The 27,935-nt window shown below is 45.3% G+C and overlaps 1 protein-coding gene and 1 long non-coding RNA gene across 2 annotated transcripts in view; one reads left to right on the forward strand and one right to left on the reverse strand.

The window, feature by feature from the left end:
• olfm2a (olfactomedin 2a) overlaps positions 1 to 10,777 on the reverse strand; it is a 47,000-nt gene extending 36,223 nt beyond the window's left edge. Inside the window, exon 1 of the mRNA XM_028986257.1 lies at positions 10,611 to 10,777. Within this exon, the coding sequence (XP_028842090.1) occupies positions 10,611 to 10,667 (57 nt within the window). The 5' untranslated portion in view covers positions 10,668 to 10,777. The remainder of the gene's footprint in view (positions 1 to 10,610) is intronic.
• LOC114794012 (uncharacterized) overlaps positions 1 to 24,482 on the forward strand; it is a 37,947-nt gene extending 13,465 nt beyond the window's left edge. The window contains exons 2-4 of the long non-coding RNA XR_003750290.1: positions 13,888 to 14,015; positions 14,140 to 14,192; positions 23,312 to 24,482. This is a non-coding gene — a long non-coding RNA (uncharacterized LOC114794012). The remainder of the gene's footprint in view (positions 1 to 13,887; positions 14,016 to 14,139; positions 14,193 to 23,311) is intronic.
• Positions 24,483 to 27,935: the final 3,453 nt, after the last annotated feature.

A 27,935-nucleotide genomic window follows, 5' to 3' on the forward strand; every position in this document is an offset into this window, starting at 1 on the left:
CCTCACTGGGTTGGCTGGTTTCCTCCCTCATCTCAGCATGGTTCCTGGTTTCTTTCTGCACAGACACTCAGACTCCCTGCACCATTCTCTGCTCATTCAAAGAGAATCACAGGGGTTGCTACCTGCGAGAATGACACATACTCCCTCTATTTAGCTTCACTTGTTATCTTTTGACAGGTAAGGTGACAGCGCAAACCTTGTATCTTTGAAAAATGGACAATACCTTCACAGTAAGCCTCATGGCGGCTGTGCAAGCTGTACGGTGTTGGAGGGCTTCTCCCCCGAGTTCCTTTGCTTTTTTACAGGCTGAGCCAGATCAGCATTCCCTTATCAATGACCCATCCGACTGGCTGTGACAGAGGTGACAGGGTGAGCAAGCTGAGTCTCAGAGCCGAGAAGGAAAACATCCTTCTCTCCTTCCTCCTCCTTACTGTCCTGCCCGGGCCAGAGAGAGTTATATCTCAACTCAGAGACAGTGCTGCCACACTGCAGGAGGACAAGGACGAGGAGGAGGCAGTAGGACTGTGCGATATAACATAAAATTCATATTGCGATATAAATTGAACAATAGATAGTAGATGGTATAAATGGTAGATGATCTTAAATATCATCAAAGATGACTAGTACTCCTTAAATTTAAAATAAAAAATATACTCTTAAAAAATACCCAATAAATAAACCTGGAAGTGCATAGCGACCGGCAGACTACTGACAGAATTTCTTGCTTTTATCTGTTTAGTTATTTAAATCTTGATGACACACTATCATCCTATTGAATTAACAGTGACACTAGAAAACAAGCTGTATTCTCTACTATATTGTTTTTAAAATATTGCTCTTAAATTGTATTCATATATGAAATAAGCTGGATCAAAAGTTATCTTTAATGCACACAGCACACACCCACAGCATAAAATGGGGTTTGACACCAAACAAAGCTGTCAGGATCCGGTCCGGCAGGGGCTACTCGGACCGGAGATTCATGTTGGTCCTGTGTTATTATGTCTCCTGATTGTGTAAAGGGACTGATAAACAACATTTAATGGTCCTAATCACCCTGCTTCTAAACCCAAAGCAGTTGTGGGAGATTGGTGGTCCAGGGGCATTGCGGCATCACAGTTCTGTATGTTAATAGCCTTCGTTCTTGATGGAGGTAAAGAGAGCAAAGCACCGTCCCCACACGCTGCTCCCCGGGCGCCTGTCATGGTTGCCCACTGCTCACTCAGGGTGATGGGTTAAATGCAGAGGACAAATTTCACTGTGTGCACCATGTGCTGTGCTGCTGTGTATCACATGTGACAATCACTTCAATTTCTTCTTCTTTCTTGGTAAAGAAATGCTTTATTTTCTCAGTTTTCTCTGAATATCCTCTGATGACTGATGTACTATAGTCCAGACACCCCATCCGGGGTGAGCAAAGCACCGTCCCCACACACTTTTCCCTGGGCACCTGTCATGGCTGCCCACTGCTCACCAAAGGGTGATGGTTCAAAACAGAGGACACATTTCGTTGTATCACCGTGTGCTGTGTTGCAATGTATCACAATGACAATCACTTCACTTTCAAAAGCATTCGCTCATACTCTCGATAAGAGGGCCCAAGAAGGGTGATTTAATCACAGGCCACAACAGAACTACGGGAGCGTCTGGGCACCGCAGACAGCTAAGAATATCAGCATATCGTTCTGCTCCCCCTCACTACTACCAAGACGCAACAAGCAGCTTTATGTTGAACAGTTTGCAGATGAGAAGGTTTAATTTGGCACTGAAAAAGGTTTCCTCCTGCAGGGCCGGTTGAGGAACGCTGCCCAATACTGTTTCTTTTTGCGCGCCATATGGTGTGTGCGGTGTGGAAATTTTACTTCCTTTTTTTTCCTCCCCTCACTCTGTTATGAGAAATTTTGTGCGCTTTGGGCCCATGTGTGGTCCTATAGCATGGGAAAGAGAGGTGCTGCGAAGCTGAGCTCCTGGCTACGAGTGGCCCAATCTGCTCCGTCTCAAAGCGAGAGGGTTTCATATCAAACACAAGAAGCCCTGGGCTTTGGGCGAATCGGCCATATTTATATATTCCAATCTTCTACCCAGAAAAAAGCCTCAGTTGGTGGGCTCATAAAACATTCATAGAGCAGTGGAAAGCAAGGTCGCACACAGAACTTGTCAGGACAATATAGCCCCATTGCTCTTGCAATTACTGCTCACACCCACCTCATACCACCTCTCCATTTTCTCAGCTGGGCCACTCAAACCTTCCAACTGGCTGTTGCGTGACACCGCTTCACACATTACTGACTTAACCCATTTAACTTGGTTGTTTGCCATAAAAATGATTCTTAGTCATAATAGAACCTTTTTTCGTCATGTAAAAAACAAGACCACAAAAAGTCACTTATTGTGCCCTCAATAATGCTTTTACATCACAAAAAAACAGGGGTCTTTCAGTAAACAGTAAATCTTTCACAGAGAATTAACACAGCATGCCAGCTATAAGTAAACATGTGTGCCGTCTACTTCATACTGTGAACGTGATCGTGTTGGCGGTGCCAGTGTAAGCTTGCACTTCATGTTTGCTTTCATGCTGTTGCTATTTCATGGCAATAACATGAAGAACATGGAATGTCTCAGAGTTATTTTTTTCTGATGCTTATTGTTAGTGTAATAATAAAAAAAAAGAGTGTGTATTTACAACAGACTCTAGACGGAAAACTGAAAAATGAACCTTTTGTCCTCTTGGGAATTTTATGCCAGCAGGGTTAGGATGCAACTGCAACTTCTGCATTGGGGATTATTGCGTCAAACATAAATGCTTCCTCTAAAATCTTTAACCTTCATATTTGCTGAGATTTTTCAAATGTTAAAAGTTTTTTTTCCAAAATTAAGAGCAGCTTTTTTTTGGTGATGTAAGATGTAGCAGTGCTTGCTAACGTCACATTCACTAGTTCTCCAATCAGAATTATCCAAGTGAAAGCTCTGATCATTTTCTGAAAAGTATTGAGTCTGCTTGATACCTGCTTTATTTCATTTTTTTCACACACACACACACACACACACACACACACACACACACATATATATATATATATATAAAATCCGTGTTGATTCGTTGTTTTGAGACTTTTGTGAAATAATTGTCAAAAAATGAAACTCCCGATTATGAGCAGGTGTGCCATACATTTTCACTAGTAATGTGCACAATGTCATATATACACACACACACATATTTATTTATTTATTTATTTATTTATTTATTTTGTGCTACATGTGTCTGTGTGTTTGGTGCAGCACTGTGTAATGGAGCAGCAGAGGACGCCGCGGATTGTGCGACCGTCCCTGTGCGTTGTCAGAGGGATGTCAGGTTAGGTTAGACTCAGAGCCACGGACCTCTGTGAGCGAAGCTGCCTCCAGCAAAGAGAGGCAGCATATCTGATACTGTATGCCCGATATGTGTGTCACCAGCCAGCCTGACCCTTTCAGGAAGACAGCTAGGCCACAAAGACCGGGCGGAGCATGAGGACACTCCCTATTCACCGAGCCGCTCTTCAGCTCTGTGTAGTGTAAATGCATCAGATAAATGGGCAGAGAGAGATGCTGCGCGGTACTGTGGGCAGGCGCCACTCCCCCCGGCCCGAGATGAAGGAGGCTTAGGCGAGTTGAGTGGCTTCCAGAACGAGAAGGGAAGGCTGGCCGTTTGAAGAGCTGAACTGTGTATCTCGGTGTCCTTATGTAACGTCCTGGACTCTTCTGCTGGGGGGGGGGGGGGGGGGGGTATCTGTGCCAGAACACAGGCCTCCCCACTCAACATCGGCTGAGGCAGCCAGTGGAGTCGAAAGGCCGCCTGCTCTGTCAGGACACGAGGATCGCAGGTGGAGAGAAGAGTGGACGCATTAGCAGTGTCTGCTTCTTCCAGTGCAGCTCAGGCAGCCCCCACCCTCTCCAGCAGCTCTGCTGCTCCCCGAAGCTGTGTCTCCATCTCACCCCCAGTCGCTGCACCAAGCTCACTGTGTTCTGTGCTGAGCTTTCAAAACCAGTAGCACCACGATTCCCATTAAAAGGAGAGGCAACCCCAGATTGCCTCGTCCATACACACCGAATCTACGGGAACTCCATGCAGTCTTTATTTTATAAAACTACCAGCCCAAAAAGTTCGGACTTTATGGAGCCTATGGAGATTATAACAGCTACTATATAGATTCTAATACATCTTTACACAGAATGAATCTTTTCACAGTGTACTCTGCACACTACCGCCAAAAGCAGCTTTATAAGGTGATTGTTACCACGAGTGGACTGTTGGAAAACCATCCCTATTGCATGAAATGCCTCGGATTTGAAACATTTTGCTTTTGATTAATAGATTATCCGTGTTGATTTGTCAGAAAATGAAAGACCCGATTATGAGTAGGTGTGTCATACGTTTTCACTAGTAATGTACACGATGTCATGCTGACCGTGATATTGTGATTGTATTTGTTCTGATTAGTCGAAATCAGTATTTTAATGTTTGATTATTTTATTTTTTTTATCAATATTCTCAAGAAGGCATAGTGAACACATTCAACTTTTCCACATTCTGTTCCAGGTCATGACGGTGCCACAGCGGTTAGCGGGTCATTATTTTAACACCTGTCCACCTGCGGCCACTTGACTATTTGTTTTTCACATTCACAATCCTTGACATGGAATAGCATGGAATACTGACAAGCCCTGAAAAAGATATGTTGATCTTGGAGGGGATGCTGTAGAGATGATAAACCACTCTGCCAATCATGCTGGAGACGGCCGAGAGGCACAAGTAATGTGCTTTTAATAGTCATAAATGTACCCAAACACACACAGGAAATCAATTACTGAGAACGTCTCACCTCATTTGATGCAAAAAGCCGACACACCTGGACTCCTCAAAAGACCATTAATACTCAAGTGTGTGTGGGGGGGGGATGAAGAACAAGACCTCCTACACACCCTTACATCTCTTCTCGTCTCTATTAATCCGGTCATAGACCAGCGTCACGCACAGACAGGATGCTATGAACATCTAAACCTGCACATGATTTCTGGTGAGTGGAACACAAGGGAAAAGGAGGGGGGGGGAGGGGTAGAAAATTCTGATTGGAAGCCATTCCACTGCGCTTTAAAGAGCCAAAATGAGCGCCTGGTCTTAAGTGGACCCCGGCAGCCATCAGGGCTGTGGTGAGAAACGACAGAGTGGCTGGCATCAGCGGTGGATCAACCCGCGCCTGGCAGGTCCGGCATGCGATGGGCTTTGCACCTTCACCCCTCTTTGTAGCCCCGCACAATGCCAGCTCATCAGCGAGCCCCGGCTCCGGAGGTAATCAGCGGCAAATACTCGCACTCACAATTCAATCTCATCACTCGCCAATGCGCCTTAACACCTTATTTCCTTGCGCTGATTAGAATGCATTACTGCTGTATGCTAATGGGGAGCACTTGAAGGTGGTCACGGCCAGTGGGCTAATTTATTACTCATCGCTTGTGATTGTGGCTCAAATGACGCAAGTAGAAGAAAATTGTGTAGACATTATTGAGAATCAGTATTGAGCAACTAGCTCATCCGCAAGCAGCAATTACCGCCCAGGCCAGACGCACGAGCATCCAGTAGTTGTAGGATCCACGTTGCCTGAAGCAATGCCGGGCTCCCAACACAAAGGGACGCTCCACGACACACCAGCAAACGGTCCAGTGTCACTCGGTGCTTTATTGCACCTTTTGTCTTGCATACTGTGATTGTGATTTAGACTTCTGCTTGGCTGTCGATAACCCCTTGACAGGAGTTCTAAATCAATTCCTTGACAACAGCGAACGGCAGGCCAGTCGGAGCAGGACTGGCTGATGAGTGTGGACCGGGTGTGGGTATGGGGTTTGTGGGTTGGTTTGTCTGCCATGCCATAATCATTGTGTAGTAAGAAACGTAGTGACACAATGAATTTTGCGCTCTTGTGTGTGTTTTTAGACATGACACAATTTTACACTCCCCAGTGCCTTTATGCATTTGTTTTCTTTTTTTTAGTGTATGATATATGTATGATTCATGTCTTGTTCCATAGTTTTTCTTGATCAGTCTATACTCGCAGACCAGGGTTGACAAAATACAGTGATGCATCAATATATAGTTCTGATGCATTATTGATAACCTGGTATACCCAGTGTTGCTGTCAAAGTTTGTTGTCACCCCTCCATTAAATATGGGTTTTCTCACAACAGCATTACTATTTATTACTTGTAGCGCTTATGTCTGACCGAGACAATTATTGTTTTTAATTTGACTTGATCCATGTGTCTGTCTTCTGTCAGACATACAGCAATTCTTTTTCATTCGCTTATTTATTTTGTGTTTATGAAGCGTGTTAACAGCATATTTTTTCACAGGCCTGCATTTTTTTTACTGGGGCCCCAGGTCATGGCCCCGGTAATGTATATCCATCCATCTTAAAACTGTGTGTATGACACTCTGTTTTAATAGGATGTAGAAAATTAAAAGGGGAGGGACTTTGTGTATTGTTTCGATCCGATCAGATTTATCACAATTGGACAGCTTTTCTACTGTATATAGCTGAAACTAGATGTTTGATAGTATCGATATACAGGATATAATTTGTGATTACATCATATTGCATACTGCCAACATCCCACAACCTCATCATTCACTGCTGATATATCAGACAAGCAAGGGTTCTTAACCTACCCTTGATGAATAGTGGATGGAAAATAATTTTTGGCAATCAGATGGCCTGGCATTTGTATTTAAACACTGCATAAAGTAACTGTACCTAATAAAGTGTTTCTAACTGTGTGTTAAAGGCTGGCACACTTCTTTCCTATTTTAACCTTTTAATTTTCATCACAAAATAAACGGGTCTGCAGCCAAACTTTGGGAACTTGACCCTGACCCTGACCCTGACCATGTCAGTGCTAGGTAACACACACCTACATTGAGCCAGTATTATGCTTTTTTTTTTTTTTTTTTACTTTTTTTGTGAGTGTGTTTGTGTATATGACCTCTCAGACTTTGTTAAAGGTCACACTCTCCCAGTCACCTTGTGTGGATGTCACTGGTCAGCTCTGAGATCCTCTATAGATCCGGCCTCAGCTCATGGTGGATTTATGTCTGTGGCCCTGGGCACCTTCATTTATCTAATTCCCTGCGAGGACGGGGGTTCGCTGGAGCCAGCAGGGGTCCAGCCTGCACCTCACTGTCCTTGTTTTGACCATCGTCCAGCCGTGCCGTTGCAAAACCTAATGTTTATTGGGCTTTTCACGGCCAAGTCCACCATAAAGCACTATTACCGCCAGCGAACACTTTACAAAGACAGGGCTGATAGGGATGAATGTGTTATCCTGTTTTTTTTGCTTGGTCAGGTGGTGGTTAATATCCATATTTGCTCTGAGTAAAGTAGAGGCTTTACTGAAGTAAAACCCAATTGCACTTTGCACACTGAATGGGCATTTCAACTGCGACTTCCGATTGGACAGGAACAAGCAAATGGGATTTTCCCAATGCCACAGGGCAGCTGGCCGTCCATTGTCCTTGTCCTGCTGCTTCATCCTGATTGGCTGAGCTCCACGTCACCTGCTCGTCCATGCCATGGCAGATAATCCACTTTTATAGCTCTCTTCGCCTGAATCGTTGTTCTCCGCTGTGCTTGTGGATGTTTGCAGAATTCTACAGGCGTCTTGTACAGCGACTCGCACGGCTCGATTGTGTTCGCTCGGCAGTGAGCAATTTTTCACCCAGGTAATTACTGCACAAATGCACAGAAGAGCTTGGGAGATTAAAGAAGGGCGAAGACGCAGACATGTGAGGTACGAGCTGCTTCCAGCCGGGCTTCTTTTCTCCACGATCACAGTTTTACTCCCCTCCAAACAGGCCGCGCTTTTAAACAGACTTAATAAAAACGTTTAAAACGCTAATGTGCCGCCTCCTTTGTGGGCAGATTTGCTAAACTGAAAAGGCATCTTTGAACAACTTAACAGAGATTTCATCGCTCGGTGACATCCAATTACTCGTCCTCCCCCGCCGAGATTTGATTAACCGAAAACAGTGAGCGTCTCAGTACGTTTCAGGACCTCTGTGACCAGGCGGCTCAACAGAACCTCCTCAGCGAAAACTCAACGACCCTCCGCTGGTACGTAGGTAGAGGCACAGAGTCTCCAGCAAGCCGAATCCCGGCCTACTCTCCCTCCCGGCTCTAGTAACTGTCTGACGGCGCTCGATGAAGACAACACGAACTCACTGCACTGAACTCAGAAAAGATGAAGCAATCCGTCACACTTCATATTTTGCCATTGACGTAATGTAAATAAAACAGGTTACAGCAGGTTTGGTTGGTTTATTCACATTACAGCAAAATGCCAAAATATTAGGTTTGACAGACTGCGACTCTGAGGTGGGTTGGAGGAAAATCCGCCCAGGTAGCCATGCTTCTTAAGAAACGCTAATGCTCCATAACAGGCCCCAGATCTGCCTCCCACAAAGCACTAAAGGCCGTCAGTTCCCAACAGCAATCAATCAGCCCTTTGCTCAAAATTAATTAGGAAGACTACACATCAGCGCCATTCACGCCTGAAATCATTTTGTCTCTCGAATGTAACGTTTCTGGAGAAGTCGACGTGGTTAGTAAATAGGGTTATTCAGAAATGCCTGAATTCCCCCTGAAAGAGGCAGATTTAACCGGGGTCTTCCTTCGGTTCGATCCAATGTTTTTACATGTGACGGGCATGAAAAGAGATCTGTACCAAGGTCGAGCAGGTGCCCATCTGTATCACTGGGTGCCGGGACCCGTGGGCATCGCGGGTACTTAACAAATGCATGCTGCGCAGCCGCCGGTGCATCTGTCTCGTTACAGACGGCGTGAATTTTTCATGCCGGCCTGTGACGAGACGGGAGGAGATATTCCAGTTCCTCCACTGCATGGAGGGTTCCCACTAGTCTAATGTTTGCAGCAGAGGTCTTCATCAATTCTTTATGTCTTCGGAGCCACATTAGGGAGTGGCAGAAGAACACCCCCCCCCCCTTTCTAATTAATATTTAATCTAAACATTTACAACAAATCGTCCCTCAGGGCCAATTACCAGCCGTTTGTGGATGGGGAAATGTTGGAGTTGTTAGCAGGATTGTTCGTACTCCAGTGCTGCATCTAAATCCACAGGTACATGGGGCGTTACAGTTTGGCCTTCTGTGAACAGAGAAGTCCTTGGTCAACTTGCCCTGATAGCCAGACAGTGCCAAATGCTGCATTTTTCCCAACTTAAAGCCAACTTAAACTGTGATTCATGATGATGAATATTGATGAGTTTTTCCCCTTATATAATATAATAACACATAATAATCAAGCAATTCTGCCATGAAGTAAGAAAAGATTATTCTCAGTTCCCTTTAGGGTAAAAAAAAAAAAAAAAAAAAAAAATCCAATAACTTTCAAAGAAATGACTCCGTCGTTCCAGGTTTCTATAACACTCTGTGACACTCGTGTCATGACGGAGGCACAAGTGATAATATAGCGTTCAAGGGCGCCGTCGTGACAAGTGACAGGTCCGCGGTGCCACCACAACCCCTGAATTACAGCTGGTAAGGGCGCTGAACTGTCCGTGGTGCTGAAATACATTTAACGGGTAACATCGACTTCTGCAGCAGCGACATTTTTACTAACAATTATAACATTCAATTTTTTTTTTTTGCAGGGTTGCGTCTCCTTCCATTATGATTCCGCAGCATTCCGGTATATTTCTGGGTCACCTTCGCTTCAATATCCCACTGTCACCTCACTTTTTCATCACCTAAAAGAAATAGCCTCGCTCAACTTCCACTGCAGCCGCGCAGCAGCCAGCACCGAAGTAAAATATTAAACCGCAGCCGTCAGCACGCAGTGAATGAAATTACACTTGTGTGCAGAAAATCCTGTTCTGGCTCTCTCTCTCTCTCTCTCTCTATCTCTCTCTCTCTCTCTCTCTCTCTCTCTCTCTCTCTCTCTCTCTCTCTCTCTCTCTGTTGTTCTGCTGCTCAACTTCACTGAGCTGCTGCAGCTGTTACTACAGACCGTCCGGGGTTGCCAGGTACGTAGTTTTCACGAAAAAGCGGCACTGCAAGAACTGTCGCCATCGGGTATTATTTTCCACCTCGTCCCGACACGACGGGCTCCAAAAGCAACACGACGGACCGTCGTCGGCATATTTTGGGCGAAGTTTGGACGGAAACGTGTCGTCCAGGAACAATTCCCGAGACCTGGCAACACCGCCCCTTGATCCGCTCCAACTTTCCCTGTCATCGGCCTCCAGTTTTTTTTTAATGGCACCCGAATAAAAAAAAAAGTCCACCACTCGGCGACAGGCTCCATTTCGAACACGTCCTTTTAACGACCCAGACTGGCGCCCGGTTTATTCGGCAGACGACACTTCCCTGCTCGACCCTGTCCGTACCGATAACCGGACCTGTGCCCTGGAACACCGTCATTCTACTTCACCGTTTTTCTCCTGCGATGTTAAAATAATCCTGTTCTTCGTGGCGCGAAAACCGTCGTCCTGCGACCTTTATTTTGGTGCGTGTTGGAAAAGTGGCGCGCGTTTTCAACTGCGTGAATAAAAACGGCCGGTCTTACCTCGCCGGGCACGGCGGCCAACATCAGCAGGAGGAACATGGAAGTGAAGAGGTGCATCCTTCCCCGAATGACAGCAGCCGCGCGTCTCCGCCTCTCCTCGCCTCTCCCGGGCGCCTTCCTAAGATCCGGAGGTTCGGGTTCCGTCGGTGTGGTGCCGAGCGCGCGCACCGATCCTCATGCCCCCCTCCCTCCCTCCCCCTCCTCCGCGCCGCCCGCCTTTATTCCGCTCACGGACACCGATTTGCCCCGTCGCGGGCAGCCTTGCGCTTCCCGATCTGCGCCCTTCCTCTCTCTCTCTCTCTCTCTCTCTCCCTCTCTCTCTCTCCCTCCCTCTCTCTCTCTCTCTCTCTGTCCGTGAAGTGATCGTGGCAGGAAGAAGAGTCGCGGAGGTTGGAAGGTGACCAGTGCGCTTGCGGGGTCCCGACGCTAGGAGCGGCGCGCGTTCGGAGCGCCTCGGGTCGCCGGCGGCGGCGCCGCCCCCCTCGCGGCCCCGGGTCCGTCCGCCACCGGAGAGCGCGGTGACATTCAGCCCGACGCTGATCGCTATGCGGCCCGCGTAAAACGCCGTAAATATCAGCTCGCGACGTGGCACGTCATTACCCACGGGGCGGCGGAACGCACATCACAGCCCGACAGCCAGAGACGAGTCGTACTTTCATTACCATAAATTACGCGTGGTCGGCACGTGACCTGAAGCGGCGCGAAGGTATAGAGGGAGGGAGAGAGGGAGGGAGGGAGAAACTTTCATGAAATTCTCTATGTGTGTGTGTGTGTGTGTGACAGCACATCTGTGAGTGTATGCACAGCACATTTCTTGGCTAAGATTTGGATGAAAGAAATAAGAAGAAAGTGAAGTGATTGTCACTTGTGATACACAGCAGCACAGCACACGGTGCACACAGTGAAATGTGCCCTCTGCTTTTAACCATCACCCTTGGTGAGCAGTGGGCAGCCATGACAGGCGCCCAGGGAGCAGTGTGTGGGGACGGTGCTTTGCTCAGTGGCACCTTGGCGGATCGGGATTCGAACCGGCAACCTTCTGATTACGGGGCCACTTCCTTAACCGCTAGGCCACCACTGCCCCAAGATGGGTGAAATTATGTGTTTGTTAGAGAGGCAAAGTGTGTGTGTGTTTTAATGCACCGTGTGGTTGCGTGGACGCTGTGTGTGTGTTTGCGTGTGATTGAATTTGTGTGTGAGAGAGAAAGAGTTTTCCTCTGTTCGTGCAGTACTGTGTGTGTGTGCATGTAAGCATCCTGCTCCCTCTCTTGTACGGTGTGTGTGCAACATGGTCTCCTTAGTTACGAGAAGGTTAGTATTAGTGATTAGGGAAAGGTTACCACCCATGTGAACCATGCACCATGGTTCATGGATGATAATTACATTACAGGATTTATCTAATTTCTTACGACCAGTGACCGGTCTAGTGTGTGTGTGTGTGTGTGTGTGGATATCACCGTGCGTATTTGTAATGTATGTGGATGTGTGTATTTTGTGTGTGTGTGTGGTAGGCACCTCTGATCCTCTCAGTTTTTGACAGGCTGGGGTTGCTTTGCCTCCGGCCATGCTGAATTCTGCATTAATAATGTAACATCCAACGCCGTCCACCCCTACACACAGCGCTTAATAATGCACCTCTCAGCCGAACTTCCACACCCATCCATACTTCACACAGTCTGGGGGGGGGTAATGTGTTAGTGTTTGTAAATGTTTGTCGAACCGTTAACATTTTCACGCACGCGAAGTTCAGCTAATTTTGGGCAATGATAACATGACCATGGACGCGAACAGGGCTTATGAGCGTTACAAATGAAGGGCTGAAGGACAGTATTTACTCTAAAACCACCACGTAAACGTGGCAGTGGTGGCCTAGCGGTTAAGGAAGTGGCCCCCCGTAATCAGAAGGTTGCCAGTTCGAATCCCGGTCCGCCAAGGTGCCACTGTGGTGCCAACTGAGCAAAGGACCGTCCCCGCACACTGCTCCCAGGGCGCCTGTCATGGATAGATAAATGTTGTCTGCATTTCCCCATACTGTATAAATCCTGAATGGTTTTTTTTTTTTAAACGACAAACATTTCCTTTAAAAGAACACCTTTCAAAGAGAATTCTGAACTGAGGATTCAAGGGCTGTCCGTCCTTTTCCCCGGGGAGCATTGTCAGCGCTGCCCTTGCCATCAAAATGCCATTCAAACCGCAGACTTCATTTAATGTCAGAATTCAAGACAAGCAATGCTTTATTTGTTGAACTCCTAACTGGCTTGAGTACCGAGCATTACCTTGAAGGTCCCGATGCAGCCGTAGATATATTTATAGAGGAAATTATCCCTCCCGGTCCTATTTAACCACTGAACCTTTCCTTTTGCCCACAGAGGTTTCGTTGCCAGACAGCTCCCTGAGCTTTGGTTAAATATCACAAAGTGTCGCACAAGCACATAACTGGCCGTGCCTCAAGAAGAGAAATAACATCAGTGAGTTACAGTGGAAGCTGGATGCCTGATGCCTTTTCCTCACAGGGCCGGGGAATCTTTTTTTTAAGGCAGAGGGAAGAATTAATGGGGTAAATTGCAGGGAAATGTGCCAAGAGGACGTGTTTCTGTCTGCTGAAGACATGCAGTTTGGCAAGAAGACAATGGCTCTAAGCAAAAGGTCAAAGGAACATGGAAATGAATTGAGTACAAAAGGTGAATGATTTGAAATGGCCCAAATACTGACCCAGTTCTGTCCGGAGTGTGTGGAAAATTTGCAGAAAATCGCTCCTTAGCCGCATGTAATGAATTGAAAGTGTGAGAATTGATGTAAAGCCCCCCCCAAAAAAATCCAATGGAATTAAAGGTTAAAGCTGCCTAAATTGCTTAATTGAGTTAATGACTGAACCCAATCAATCTTTACATTTATATAATCTCACAGTTCTGCCCCAACTTCGCATCTACTCCCTCATATCCGATTTTCCCTCGTCGGATCCACATTTATGAATGTTAATATTCTATAATTTGATAGGAAAAAGTGAAGGGAATATATTTCAAGAAGAAGTGGTGAATACTGATTTTTAATAATATCTTTTTATACAGGCAAGCATGACAGCATACTTGTTCGAATCAAAATGAACTACAGAATCCAAATGTGTCCATTGAGAGTTTTCATTCATATTCCGTTTCACCCCAAATGTCAATTCTGGGTCCCAACCCCTCAATGTGTAATTTAATTTCTAATTGAGTTGTAAACGGATAAGTCTCAGTGGCTGTGAGAACTGCTGGATAATTGATTCACATTTCTCTAGGAGGATGCCCAGTGGTAGCAGTGCCGAGATGATGACATGGCGATGTGACCCCGATACGGCCAGGGCAGTTTCTGCGAGAGGCGTCGGGGAGTCGCTCTCCTTCCAGGCTCAGAGGCAGGCAGGCATTGGTATTTTTCTTCCTGCTCCTCCACTCTGTCTTCACACTCCAGTGGACACTCTGAAGAGGACATGGAGCTAAAGTGTCAGTCTCTCCCTCTCTCCCTGTGCTCTGTCGCTCTCTCTCACCCCAAGGTGCAGCGTGCTCATCTTCCTAAACCCAGTAGAAGCTTTCAGCCAACGATATGGTAAGTGTACGTCATGCTTGTTTGTGTGTGTGTGTGTGTGTGTGTCTGTGTGTGTGCTGAGAGAACCATATTCCATTAGTTGTCATCAGATGAATTTCCGTTACCAGGAGTTCCCACTGATTCAGCCATTCATGGGGAATAATCAGAAAGAGGGAGGCAGATTCCGGAAATAAAGTGAACAGGAAGTGAACAGGAATTACAATTTCAGCCAAAGCGTCTTGTGGATCAGCGTGGATCTGCAGTCATTGGCTTGATAGGACGGTGTCCCTGGCCGATGATAAATCAGCATTAAACAGTCAGATTCATCACATTAATCCAATGGAGCCTCACTCTTTCTTCTGAAATGTGGATGCACACATGCATGGTATAGCATAGTTAAACCCTGATAGCCGCATTCACAGAAAAAAGCCATAACCACGCTGCTGAATTTCCCACTTTAATCAACAATTATCCTTTTTAATATGTATGCATTATGCTAATCTCCTCATTGTGCAATAAGATGAATATAAGATGAGCATTGGGAGGGTCAAATGAAACTAATAAATAATTTGTTCCATCATGCAAGGAAAAACATTTTTAAGCTGAAAAAAAATTCACTTAATTATGAAAATTGCTGAAAGTGGAAGTAGTGGGGAAGCAATTTGAATTCACATTTGCAAATGCTTTCATATTTTCCCGTCTAATGTTACTACTTGTGTGATTTCTGTGCTCGGCTGGACATGGATTGATGCACTACTTTACAAACTTACAAAGGAAGGCGCCCATAATGATGCCCTTCTGCCAATCTGAAGGTGCTTGACAGTGAAAGTGAAGTGATTGTCATTGTGAAAAACTGCAGCACGGTGAAACACAGTGCACACCCGGGCAGCGGTGTGTGGGGACAGTACTTTGCTGAAGGGGACCTCAGTGGCACCTTGGCAGTTCTACAGTTAAACTTGGCCACCATCTGGTTATGGGTCCGATTCCTTACCCGCTAGGCCACCAGGATTCGGCTGCGGCACATTTAGTACCTGCATGTTACCAAGGCAACCAGGGCAAGGGCAAATGAGGTTCACAGGGGTGTTTTAAAGTCCTGCCATGGGCCTTTGGGCCTTCGGGCCCTCGGTTCAGAGAGGTCTTCTGACGTGTCTCACGTATAAAGCACAGCGGGTGACACGGGCAGAGGGCTTGACAAGAAAAAACACACAGGGAGAAAAACACACACACACACACACGCTCACGCAGGAAAACAGGAAATGAGCGAGTGATGAGATGCACTCCGAGTTCTGCTCCACAGCCCGTATTTGTGTTTAATTGGATGAAAAGATGATGCATAATGTGGCAGGGAAGAGAAGTGCAGAAAACCAAAGTCCATGTCGGCATAAACATCTGAAACCAGCCGCTATTTCTTGTTGACATTTTCGACTCTGCTGTTTCCCCCCCCTGCTCCATTGAAAGCCAAGTTGCTTCATGTTTTTTCATGTATTTTAATCTGATTTCATGTTATTTTTTAATGGGTCCTCGCTGTACACAGCCTCCACGCACGCAACAGCATCCTGACTTGAGAACAAGGCTCAGCCATCGTCTGCGTCGATCACATGGCCTGAGCGCTTTCTCATTACCGGCTACATGGCCCTAATGCCTTCACCTTCTCCAGCATCTTGACATTTCAAGACTCGTGCAAACTGTTGATGGCAATGGGAGAAATTGCCCTGGAGGACGAACGTAGCTGTGTGGTAGTCGGCATGGTAACCACAGCTAAACCGAGGGCCCGGGAGAAGGAGGGGGGCTCAGTTGGAAACCTTCCTGCTCCACTTTCAGCATTACCTGGGTAGTAAAGTGGGGGGGGCAGAGGAAGAGGAGGGAGCGCTTCACCCTGTACCCACGGTGCTTTACAGCTGAAAAATACGAACGCAAGTGGCATCGCGTGCTGTGTGAACCGTTTCTTTTCTCCATGTGTCTACGTGTAAAAACGGGCCGCCGTCAGTGCACGTTCGTGCACGGACGATGTGTTGCCTGTATAGGAGCCGCTTGGTGAGGTCAGAGAGGCGCGGCTTGTTGCTCTCGTGACTGGCCATGCCGCCTGGGCGGAGCCATCAGTGATTTGTGACAGAAGCACGGTTCCCAGCTTCCCTGCTGCGTCTGCAGAATCCGTTGGAGCATCTGAATCAGTTTCATGAGCAAACTAGTTAAAGGAACTGCGAAAAATAGGCATTCCGGGGCTACGCTAGCGCCGCCACCGACCAGGGTCTCCTGAACCCCTGTTCACCACGTTTCCACGCAGGAGGAGCAGCCGGGGCATAAAAAGGCGGTTTTACATAATTAAGCAGATAGCTGTGATTACAGAGGCTTAGCCGCAGAGCAGTGAACTGCGCACATTCAGCCTCATTATGGAGTTAAATACTCCAAACTGTCACTGACGGCTTAATTACAGCTCCAATGGCGGAACAATCACTTTGGGCCCATCGGCGAAATCAACAACCCTGCTTCTGAACGCAGAGAGGCAGCTCTCCCCTCTCTTCCTGTTTTCTCCTTTACCCCGAGCTGGAATTTTAAAAGCAGGTAATTAAAAGGTTGGGCGCTGGGGTGCCGCGCCAGCGCCGGCTGCGCTCTGGCCCTCGACCCCCAGCTTTGTGGCTGGTGGGCTCCACCGCACGCCACCGGCGGGACTGAGGAGTCAGCGTTTCCGCACAATTTTGGTTCCCGCGCAGCCCGGGGTGCCTTTTATTCTTCCTGCCGTTGTTGCATTATTGAATCGGCGGCCGCGCGACAGATTTCCAAGCGGCGAACCGGGGCCGAGGAGCAGATGCTCAGTCAATAGAGCGAGGTGCGGCGAGAGCTGAGGGACATTATCAGGACTGGAGACGACGGAGGTCTCTTTTCTCCCCATTCTCCCCGTCTCGGCTTCTTCTTACACACTCTGCTCACTTTTAAACACACAAACCCTCCCTCCCCTAAAGGCCTTCATTAGATAAAAAGGAAAACAGCTCTGCGGTGGTGGGCTGCAGTGCAATTATTCAGGGTAGTCAAGCATGTCTTTGTGTGACAAAGCAAATTGCTTTTTCAGCTCGCTGTCCCTGATACAGATATGGGTTTCGAAATCAGAGGGGGGGGGCAGTCCTTTTCCGATACTCGCGGTGCTCTGGGTGCTATCCGCTATTATTTATTTTAATCATGGGGGCGTGTGTGGGCGTGTGTGGGTGTGCGCTTGTCCATTGGTTCCCGAATGGTTGTGGGAGTTTGGGCCTATTGGGGCTGTGATACGAAGGCTATGTGGCAGATTGATGGCTCAGGGAAGGAACAGTGTGCGGGGTGGCTAGAAGATGGGTAAAGACAGAAGGATTATGGGAAAGGCCAGATATATTGTAGTAATACAGGTCTGAGAAGAAGGCTCTGGGAAATAATGCCTTTTCAATCTGAGTGGGGTTGAGAGGGGAGCCGCACACCACCACAGACTCCTTATTTATCCTGCAGCTTATGTACTCTCAACAGCCAATCAATATGATGGGATTTAGAGTGTAAGAGATGGACAAGAAATCACAGGGTGGTGGTGAGGAAACATTGGGTGGAAAGGGTGTGGGATATATATACAAATAAGGATTTAGAAGTTTCGTTGGTTGTTCTGTATGTATAGAGACTGTGAGCGCTGGGTATAGCCATGGTTCACTGACATGAAAAGTGTTATTAGATGTTCAGTCAACTCGGAAAACTAAGATGGTTTTTATTGTGAAATTTTGCTACGGTTAGTCGTGCCTGCAGGGTCGCTTTGGCTGAGAGGCTTCTATTTAAATATAACTCTGCTTAGTTTTAATTTAATGGGCCAAACCCAACTGACTTTTTTAATGTGCCAAAGTGTAAAATATCCAATTAAATTCTGCCTTCACTTCACACATATCTTCAGAGCAACTCAAACAAAACATGAACATGCATAGACTGTACAGTGTGTCAGAGCTATCATTCATGTAACCTCAATGTACAGTGGCTATAAAATAAAATAATAATAAAAAAAACACTACTGTACACCTGTAACATATATATGTGTGTGTGTGTGTATGTGTGTGTGTGTATGTGTGTGTGTGTAGAGAGGGAGAGAGAGAGAGAGAGAGAGAGAGAGAGAGAGGATGGTTGCATATATATATGTTCACCTTTAAACTAATACTATGTTGAAGCACCTTTTGATTTAGTTACAGCATTCAGTCTTTTTGGCTGTGAGTCTGGCACATATCAGGATGCCACAATCTCAAATGATAAACTTTAATGAACAAATTTGGAAAAAGGAGGAGCCCATAGTGATGATTGACAGCTCTCCTGCGCCCTACTTCTTCATTCTGTATTATTTAAATCATTCATGTAAAAATATTACACACAGGCATAGAATCCATCTACTCTGTTTCCCTCCATTCTTTAAAAAACTAATATTCCTTATACGCCAGACCATCAGCAGACATTAAAAACATCTCAGGGCCACGCCTACTACCAAATCAAACATGCTGGAATAAAGAACTCAGATGGGTGAGCTAGTGAGTGCAATATCTAGAAATAAATGATTTGTATTATTTTCATGTGTTGTAGTGTTAATAATGTCATTTTGTTGCACTCTTGTTAGAGATGGAGTTCTGAAGCTAACTAACTTGGATTAGCATTGCAAACACTATCAAATGAACTACTGGTTCATTATACCTGTCAGACTTTTCAGCTTTTTAACACAAATGTTTGCCCTGATCTTCACCTAATCGAAGAATATTTTTAGTTTTTTGTCCCTTTGGCCATCTCCATTCCCTCAACATGTTGGCATGTGCCAGATTCACCCTCCTCCATCCCTGCTATCCACCTCCGGAGCACCAGCATGAATGCGCCCTGTTGCTGACCGTCTGGAACAGTTTCGGTTGCCTCAGTCCAAACAACTTTGTTTCTTGCTTACAAGACTGAGATTGTAAGGAGAAATAAGATGAATTTAACAACAACAAATCCACTAATATAATCCACTAATAATATGCACATAAAAATATGTTTTTCATTGTTCATAATTTCATAAAAGAAATTAGAGCATTATAATATATTTACAGGTTTAGTGTTAGTCATTGTCAATAATGCATTAATGCACAATAAAGTGGTAGCAAAGTGCACAAGTTGAATTTCTCACAAACGCGCATCACACAAAGTTGTATTTTGGATGCTGCTCGATTCTACCTCTGAGAAGCTGTTGTCATGGTGACAGGCCCTTGTCGTGCCTACAAGCTGGTGAGGACACACGTACGGCCCGGTGGAGAGACGGTACGTGAAACAAAGACCAAAGTCTGAGTACAGACCCTCCTGCCGGTACCTGAGCCCAGGCCGCCTGCAGTCTGCACTGGAGCAGCCTCTTCAGCTCTTGTCTCTGTCTGTAGGACGCAGATGGGTTTCTTTAACAGATGACTTTATTTGTTGGTATTCTGCCTGAGAGTCGGACTCAAAGAGATGGATATAGGAAACTGCTGTTAGAAAGAATGCATCTCCTGCATTGATTCCATTTTTTCTCTCATTTTTTTTGCCCTCCGCAGAAACCATCTAGGGTGCTTCAAAAAGACTGCTGATTTATGCCTGTCAGCGAATGGTATGTGCCGAGAATGTAATATCTTGTGTTTCTGTGTGTATGGGCCTGTACGTGTTTTGGGAAGTGAGAGAGAGCGAGCGAGTGGCAGAGAAAGGGTAGAGAGAGAGCGAGAAAGGAAAGGATAAAGAGCAGTGTTCAAGGGCTGTGGAAAGCACTGACCACTCTAATTATCCTCTATTTTCTTCAAACATTGCTGAGCTTTTGTGAGGCTGTCTCTCGAGACGCAGACACCCCCCACATGCTCCTCATCTTCTCCGAGATTCAATTCCACTTCATCCCTCTCTGTCTTTTACATATAAAACACCTCCCTCAATTATTCTTCTGGCGCTCATATCTGTATTATTTCACGGCTAGGTCTATTCACAGCGGCTATTCTCCGAGGTGCAACCTTACTCAAGGTCCGTGGGATGTGTGGCGCCCTCCACAATCAAAGAAAGGGATAGGAAGAAACCTCATTGCTTATCGCCAAAAGAGGAATGCAGACATCTTCTGACTAGGGGCCAAATGAATTTCTTCAGGAAATAAAGTATTTGTAATCCACTCAGGAAGGACTGCGTGGCTTATCAGAGATAAAATGGACAACTAATTACATGTTTTAGTCCTTTCCCCTTGAATCGATGTGCAAACAAAGGGAGGATTCCATCAGGAGCTTTTAGTTGGCCACAAGGTTGAATGCCTCGGCCGTTTGAAGCAACTTTATGACCGTCAGGTCAAGAGTGTTCAAGGTAAAAAAAAATATGTTAAAAATGACTCACTCTTCCATATTTCAGAATGTCAGATATGTCACGGTTCTGTGCCTTTAATTCCTGCGGTTTTCACATATTCCCTTCTTAGAGGATGCACAGCTGCTGAGTGCCAAGGTGTTCTCGAAGCACCCTGGGAAAAGAGAAGAGAAGTCATACCTGGGGGCTTAGTGCCTGAGATGAAGGGATTTGAACAGGTGTTTGTGTGCATGTGTGTCAACGGGCAAATTTTGGCAGGGACGGCCTGTTTGCTGACAGTTCCTTAGTTAATGAACAGCTGTTTGGCATCACTATTCATGAGAGGCAGCCGTCACTCAAGATGGCTGCTGCGCTGCGTGGATGTTTAAAGTGAAAGTGATTCGCTGTCACATGTGACAGACCACAGCACCCAGTGCACACATGTGATGTGTCCTCTGCATTTAACCCATCCCCTGAGGGAGCAGTGTGCAGCCATGACAGCAATGTGGGGGGATGGTACTTTGCTCAGCGCCACCTCCGCTGACCTTGCCGGATCGTGATTTGAACCCACTGATTGATTACGAGTTCACTGCCTTACGCGCTGGTGTAATGTAAACAGGAACAAAGAGGAAGAAGTATCATGTTTTTGCCATCGGGTGCTTAATTTATCATACATTCATTTATAACAAATAATTAAAATATCACAATTTGCAACAATGGCCTTATGCCTCTGTCCCATCAGGCGGTGTCACATCCTTGTTTGTCTTCCTGTCCTAATTAGTTTCCCAATTAGAGTTTCCACATGTTTCCTATTACCATCCCTATATCTCCATTCCTTGTGTGTGTTGTACATGTTGGTGTACTATCTGTGCTATCCACACTTCAGACCAGCCTGAGAGTATTTAAAATCTGTTTTGGCATTTGCGCTTGTTTTTGTGTCTGTTATAATAGTTGTAAAAGTTCAGCGTGACAGGATGAGCAGCACATCGTAGAGGTTCAGAAAACATCCTTTAAGAACACAACCCTCTTTTTAGCACCAAGGACAGCACTCACAGCACTGCACCATATTTGTCATGTCTTCCATGGTTCCTCCAGATCCAGCATGGTAACCAGGTTTGGTATCTTTCCCCACCTTCCAGTGGGGTTGTCAGTTTCAGCACAGGTACCGGCTCCACGTTTATTAATTTCAGTCCCAACAAGGTTACCAGTACAAAACCAAGAAAGTCTAAGAGTTTTAACCACATATGGGCTAGGAGGAAAGCCACCAAATCTTCATTTTTCCTTTTCTTTGTGTGTCCTGAGACAACAGGGGAAATACCTTCTGACTCCGCAAAACGGGAGATTAACTAGACCATTCAGACATTCTTGAAGCTGCACTTGTCCAGACCATTAATTGGCAAACAGATCCACTGGCGATCAAGACACTTGAGGTGGGAACCTTCACTGGCCTCACGATTTTGATTCAATAACGATTATCAATGCATAGCGATGCATCCCATACATTTTCTACATTGTCACATGACTGCTGTGGGCGGAGTTTGTCGTTTGCCCTGGTTCTGATGCAGAGAGCGTAATGGAAACTCCTGCAGCGGCGTGAGATTCTCTTTCTTCCTGTCGGGCCGTCTTTCTCTGCAAGCTTCACAAGAGTTTCCTCCACAGCACACCAACCCAAACCTGTTACAACCTGAAGCCACAAACACCAGAAAAACGTCTGGTTCAGACGTCCGCGGCATCAGGTGAGAGCGGACTGTGAACACACATCGTTTTCTGCTCAGAGGAGAAAATCTAATGTCATGTTGTAGATCTCTGGACACTCAGAAACGCTTAGGATTAGGTTTTCCTCCATTCCCGCTTCGTCTGTGCATTTCAAAGTGGCAGAAAGAACACTCGGCCACTTTGATACTATTCGTCGCGCAAAAATATGTCATGGTGCAAAGAATTTTAACAGTAACAAGAATTTTTAAAATTTACCAATAACGAGAATTTTTATGGAGGCGCCCAGAAATCACCAAGCAGCATTATTATGATGTAATCAATTATGTTCTGCACTGCATCGATGCAGAACCGTCCACGTCTGCATCGTGATGCATCGATTATATGATTAATTTCAACACCCCTGCATGATACTGGATGGAAGTAATGGATGATAAATTAATCACTTTATATGACACATACAACCTAAGTACATGGAGTAATTTTTTATTAAACATTATTCTGTAAAATAAAGTGTGAACAGGTACTGAATTCATGAAGTGGTTGTGGAGAACCAATCAAGGGCTGAATATGTATATCCCAGTGTTACGGCTTAGCATGGAGCATAAAGTGAACATCAGCAGGGCTGATTGTCACTGTGACATCAGTTCAACTGTACTGGGATCAAAACATTTTCTGTGTTTTAACTAGGATTTCAGTTCTTTGTGTATGAAATGTTGCAGGGGCATGCAAGTGCAAACTTCTAACATGGGGCCAATTCTTTTCAATCTGAAATGACACATTTTACATTTACATTTACAGCAGTTATCAGACACCCTTATCCAGAGTCCAGGGACACAATGGTAGTAAGTGGGATTTGAACCTGGGTCTTCTGGTTCATAGGCGAGTGTGTTACCCACTAGGCTACTATCACCCTATCACATTTTAGCTATATAAAGTAAATACTGCTATTATCTGTTATGAAATATATTTTTTAGAGGGCTGAATATGTCCAGCTGCTCAGTCTCACCATTACTGGATTTGTTGGTGGGTTGGTGGGCACATATAATAAACTATGAAGGCATGTAATTGCATGGTACAAGTGTTTTTAATTATGTGGTCATTGTGTAGATCTGATTTGTCTGCCCTTACAGGACCAAAGAGGCTCCGACTCACAGGATTACCATACAAATGCAGAACCCCAGCGGCACCAACAGCTTTTTTAAGCCTAACAAATCTACAAGACACCCGGTACCCGCTAAGTCCTACAGCGGAGGAACACACCGCCTCTGATCCACACAATCCCATCTCACTCAGGGTCCCGACACTTTCATGTACTGAGCAAAAAAAAAAAAAAAAAAAAACCACGGCCCCTCACTGGGGAGAGCTTTGTGGTGCACCCAGGTATACTGCTGCTGCCAGGACATGAAACGCATGTTTCATGTGTGTGTGTGTGTGTGTGTGTGTCTGTGTGTAGCATGCCTGAATGGCTGTAACCATACAATGGAAAAAAAGTAGCACAGTTAATATTGCTCTCTTTCTAAAAGACTAAATTATTGAAGATTTCAGCGAGAGATGCACAAAAGTGCCACACCTCATATGGTCGACACAGACCCACAAAGAACCAACGTCTGCAGCTCCTGCCTTCCAGCTTGTTTTGTTTTTTCCTGGACATTTAAGAGCATAAGATCCCTCTCCCTGCTTCGTCTGTGCAGCAACTCTTGACGCCCCAAACCACCACCCCCCCTCCACAAACTCCCCCATCCATCCTGCTCACCTCTGGGCTGCTGGGAGACTTATCAAAAGTGTCCCAGCCTCCGTGAAAAGATGGCACGTCTGATTCGCCCTGATAAAATAAGAACCATGTTAGTGCTTGTGGGGCACCCGTGGTGCATCGATCACTGAGGGGTGGGAGAGAAAAGGAGCGGGCAGGGGAGGAAAATTGGATGACGGGCGCGGCGGATGAGAAATAAGGATTTTTGTGCTCATTTCCACAGAGAGGCAGGAGCCGTCAGAATCACTGAATAACCAAAGAGAAGCGATTCATTTTCCTCAGATGAGCACTATCCTGCCACCCCTTGTGCTCCCCCATAATTTCTCTCAATCTCTCTCACCCCCTGTGTGTCTGATGATTTATGTGCAGCTCACAGCTCAGTTAAACACGGCAGCATGAAACACATGCATGCACGCGCACACTCGCAAATACACACACACGGCTCCTTGTCAGGTAATAACAACCTAACACATCCACCGTGAATGTGTAACTGCGCCTGTGTATCTTTAAACCTAACATCCATGAAAAAAAATAATAAAATATGAGCACCAGGAAATGTCCCTGCTTTTAAACGTCCCTACTAGAAAAACACGCACACTTTCTTGCACAGCTGGAGACAAGTTGTGTGTCCCAATTTCCTCCACAGTACACAATACAGAATAGTGAATAAATGGTACTTTAACCCAACATTCGCTGTTGTCGCTGGGTGGGGCAGCCATCTTGGACTTGAAGTCCATCTGACTGATATCAATCTGTCATCAGCGGCTTTTCCAAATGGACTTTCTGATGGGAAACATTCTGACTTTCCAAGTCCAATGGAACATCTGAAATTTGAGGACACCTCTGTAATCATAATTTATTTAAATAATGAAAGTGTTATGCCTTACTTGACAAGAGCAGACTTTTTTGCGCATTTAGTCATCATTTACATAAAATACATTACCTAAAAAATTTGATGATTATGAAATTAGGTTTTGCCTATTATGAAAAACTGTGTTACTATTCTATGCAATTCTGCATGGAAAAAGGTTTTAAATGTAAAGGTTTTTGAATACACCTTACCCCATATTTCACCCAAATTACTAAATGTAATCATTTGTCCTCTGCTTGCTCTAAAGATAAACCGAGGGGTGTGTGAAATGTCATCACTAACCTTAAGGGGACTGTGTCCCCATAATACAGCACACACATACACACAATGACCCCCTAACAGCCTTTGGTGATGTAAAATCAGTGCATTAATGTGTCACACCTTTATGACGACATCGTCTGTGTGTTTAAATTGGCCTGAGTGATGCACACGCTTCTCCCTTTAACCTCATTAGTGTCATCAGGCTGATTAGTGCTGCACTCGGGGCAGGCGACCCTGAGAGGACTCCTTCTGAGCGTGTGTGTGTGTGTGTGTGTGTGACTTCTGTGCTGAGGACTAAATTAAGTCAGAATGACACACCAATGTAAGAGCGTGTGAACTCAGATGGAGGGGAGGGCGTCGGAGGAGGAGCATCTGGGCGTCACGTGACCAAGGCCTCCTCTCCCTTTTAGTCTCCCTCCTTCTTTCTCCATCCTTCTCCTGATCTGTCCCTATACCCCGCCTCACTCCCTCTTCTATCCCTCTTTCTCTCCCTTCATCTCTGACTCCTCGTCCTGGACACTGTTTGCTCTATTGATAACGCCTCTTGATGGGGCCAAAATCAGAGAAATTATTTTCCCCTGGACTGACACGGGCTGCTGAGGCCGTCTGTCTGCAGGCTGCAGGCTCATGCCGGCGCACATAAATGAGCTGCGCTCGCCTCTCCAGCCACTCACGACGCACACGCATTACTCCTCGTGCGATGCACGCTCACCGTGAACAAATGGATGCGGGCAGATCAGAGCAGCAATAGAGACACTTAGAGAAAACAACACTGACACGTATACTCACACGCCCGGCTTGACAGAGGAGCGAGAGGAGAAAATACCTGTCTCATTCATTATTGACTGTGACACACCAGCCATTATGTAGTTAGAATGAGATTCTTTTTTCCCTCTTCCCACAGGTCTGCAGTGCTCTACTTCTAACACTCCCTAGAAACACTATAGACTCCTCTGTGAGCACCAGGGTCTTTTCAGATGGATTATTTGCATTGCAGAACATTGCAGAAGTATTGTGAAATTGTGCTTTGTTCTGTTAGTTGAATTCTGAAATGCTAACTTTTCACGTAAATGTTTTTTGCTTTTAGTTTATTTTAATAATTATGGCTACATGAATCAGGAATGTTCACAATACAGATATGTCCAACTGAAAACAATCTACATTTTTGCAGACAATATTTGGTTGAATGTTTATCTTTTTTAATTCAATTATTACTGACTCTCGGCAATCTTCTTACTTAACACTCTAGTAAGTCTAGTATAATTCAAGTATATTGACCTACATAATTATGTTTTTAATACATCAGATTCCCAGCAAGTCCCAAGAAGCATTAAATGGAACACCCTAAGAGATCCATGAGCAGGATGCTGTCCAACACTTGGGCAGTGTTAGACAGCAGTCCATGGTCATGTAAAAACACCGTATTGAAACCACTCCAACTTGATGTTACCTGGCTGAAAGAGGCATGGCACAATAGAGGTTAAAAATTTATTAACACCGGTAAATAATTATTGTAGTTACATGTGAATATTGAATGTAAAAAGGTACCAAGGTTACAGAGAAAACAAAAATGAGAAGAAAGAGTAAAGGGGGAGAGAGAGAGAGAGAAAGAGGCAAAGCCATGGGAAATAATGAGATGATAGAGCAGGCTCGAAAACCAGAAGATCCGGTTTCGATGGAAAGACAGCTGGGAAAGACCTGGCCTACAGGAAGTTGTCACAGACCAATCAGAACCTGTTGTTTCTGATGTCACGCCCCTCGGTGCCTCCCATCTGGGGAAGACAAAGAGAGTGGGTCCTGACGGCCGACACCTCACACGTTGCCGTCCGACAAAAGGCATGAAAAACAGAGGTGTTGAATCTTCATGCACAACAATTGGCACAGGAATGTCACATTTCTTCTTTTAGACGGTCGCTATGCAAAACAAAAGCATGGTCCTGCGACACCCAATCTTACAGTCAAGATAAAGTTTCTTGGAGAAATGAAGGTTGCTGATCATAAAAAGGTCTGAGGTTTGTGTCTTGCATCTGGTTTTGACTCTTCAGTACATGATGTGATGCTTGTGTCTGCAGCTAGAATGAAATGGTGGACAAAAATGGGCTGGAGCCATGAGTTGAGAAATTGTGGGGGAATGGGACACCTTCAGACCTTCTGCATGGAGGTGTGACTGGATAGAAGATTGCTCTTCACACAGGACAATCATTTCCTGGAGAAAAAAAATCTACACTAATCCAATAATCTACCGTAGCAGAGACCTAAAGTCCAGATGAGAACCAGTGGCAGGAATTGAAAATTGTTCTTCACCAACGGAACTCGTCAAATCTGATTGAGCTCAAATTATTTTGTAAAAGGAGAAAATTACAGCACTAGCAGGACTTAACACACAATTGGGTCTCAGAAAATTACAATATTGGGAAATAGGTGTTTATTTAAACTAATTGTAGAAAAATTTTATAGTGATGATTTGAATATCAAATTATTAAAATATCAATAAAAAAGGATTCACAATAGTGTCACAAGTATTTTCATTTACACACTGAATACTAAGTGTTGTAGGATTCCCATATTGAAAACCCAGAAACAAATATACTTATTGCCCATATTCTCATTTTTTTAGATGCACTAGTACTCTCAATGGTAAATCCTGCAAAGTTAAATACATTTAGTAATAAATTGAAAAAATTCAATTTTTGTGCATTACACCATATTCCTTTATTCAATATAAGAAAATCCAAGGGGATAAGTACTTTTTCATCGGCACTCTACCCTCCTGCTCTGCTCCTGTCTCCGTCTCGGGCGCGGCCATTAATCTGAATGTCGGTTTAATTTGTTCATTTCTCATAGTGCTATGGTGACACGCTCAGCCTGGTTA

Source organism: Denticeps clupeoides, chromosome 7 (genome assembly GCF_900700375.1).
Source record: "Denticeps clupeoides chromosome 7, fDenClu1.1, whole genome shotgun sequence".
NCBI classification, from domain to species: Eukaryota; Metazoa; Chordata; class Actinopteri; order Clupeiformes; family Denticipitidae; genus Denticeps; species Denticeps clupeoides.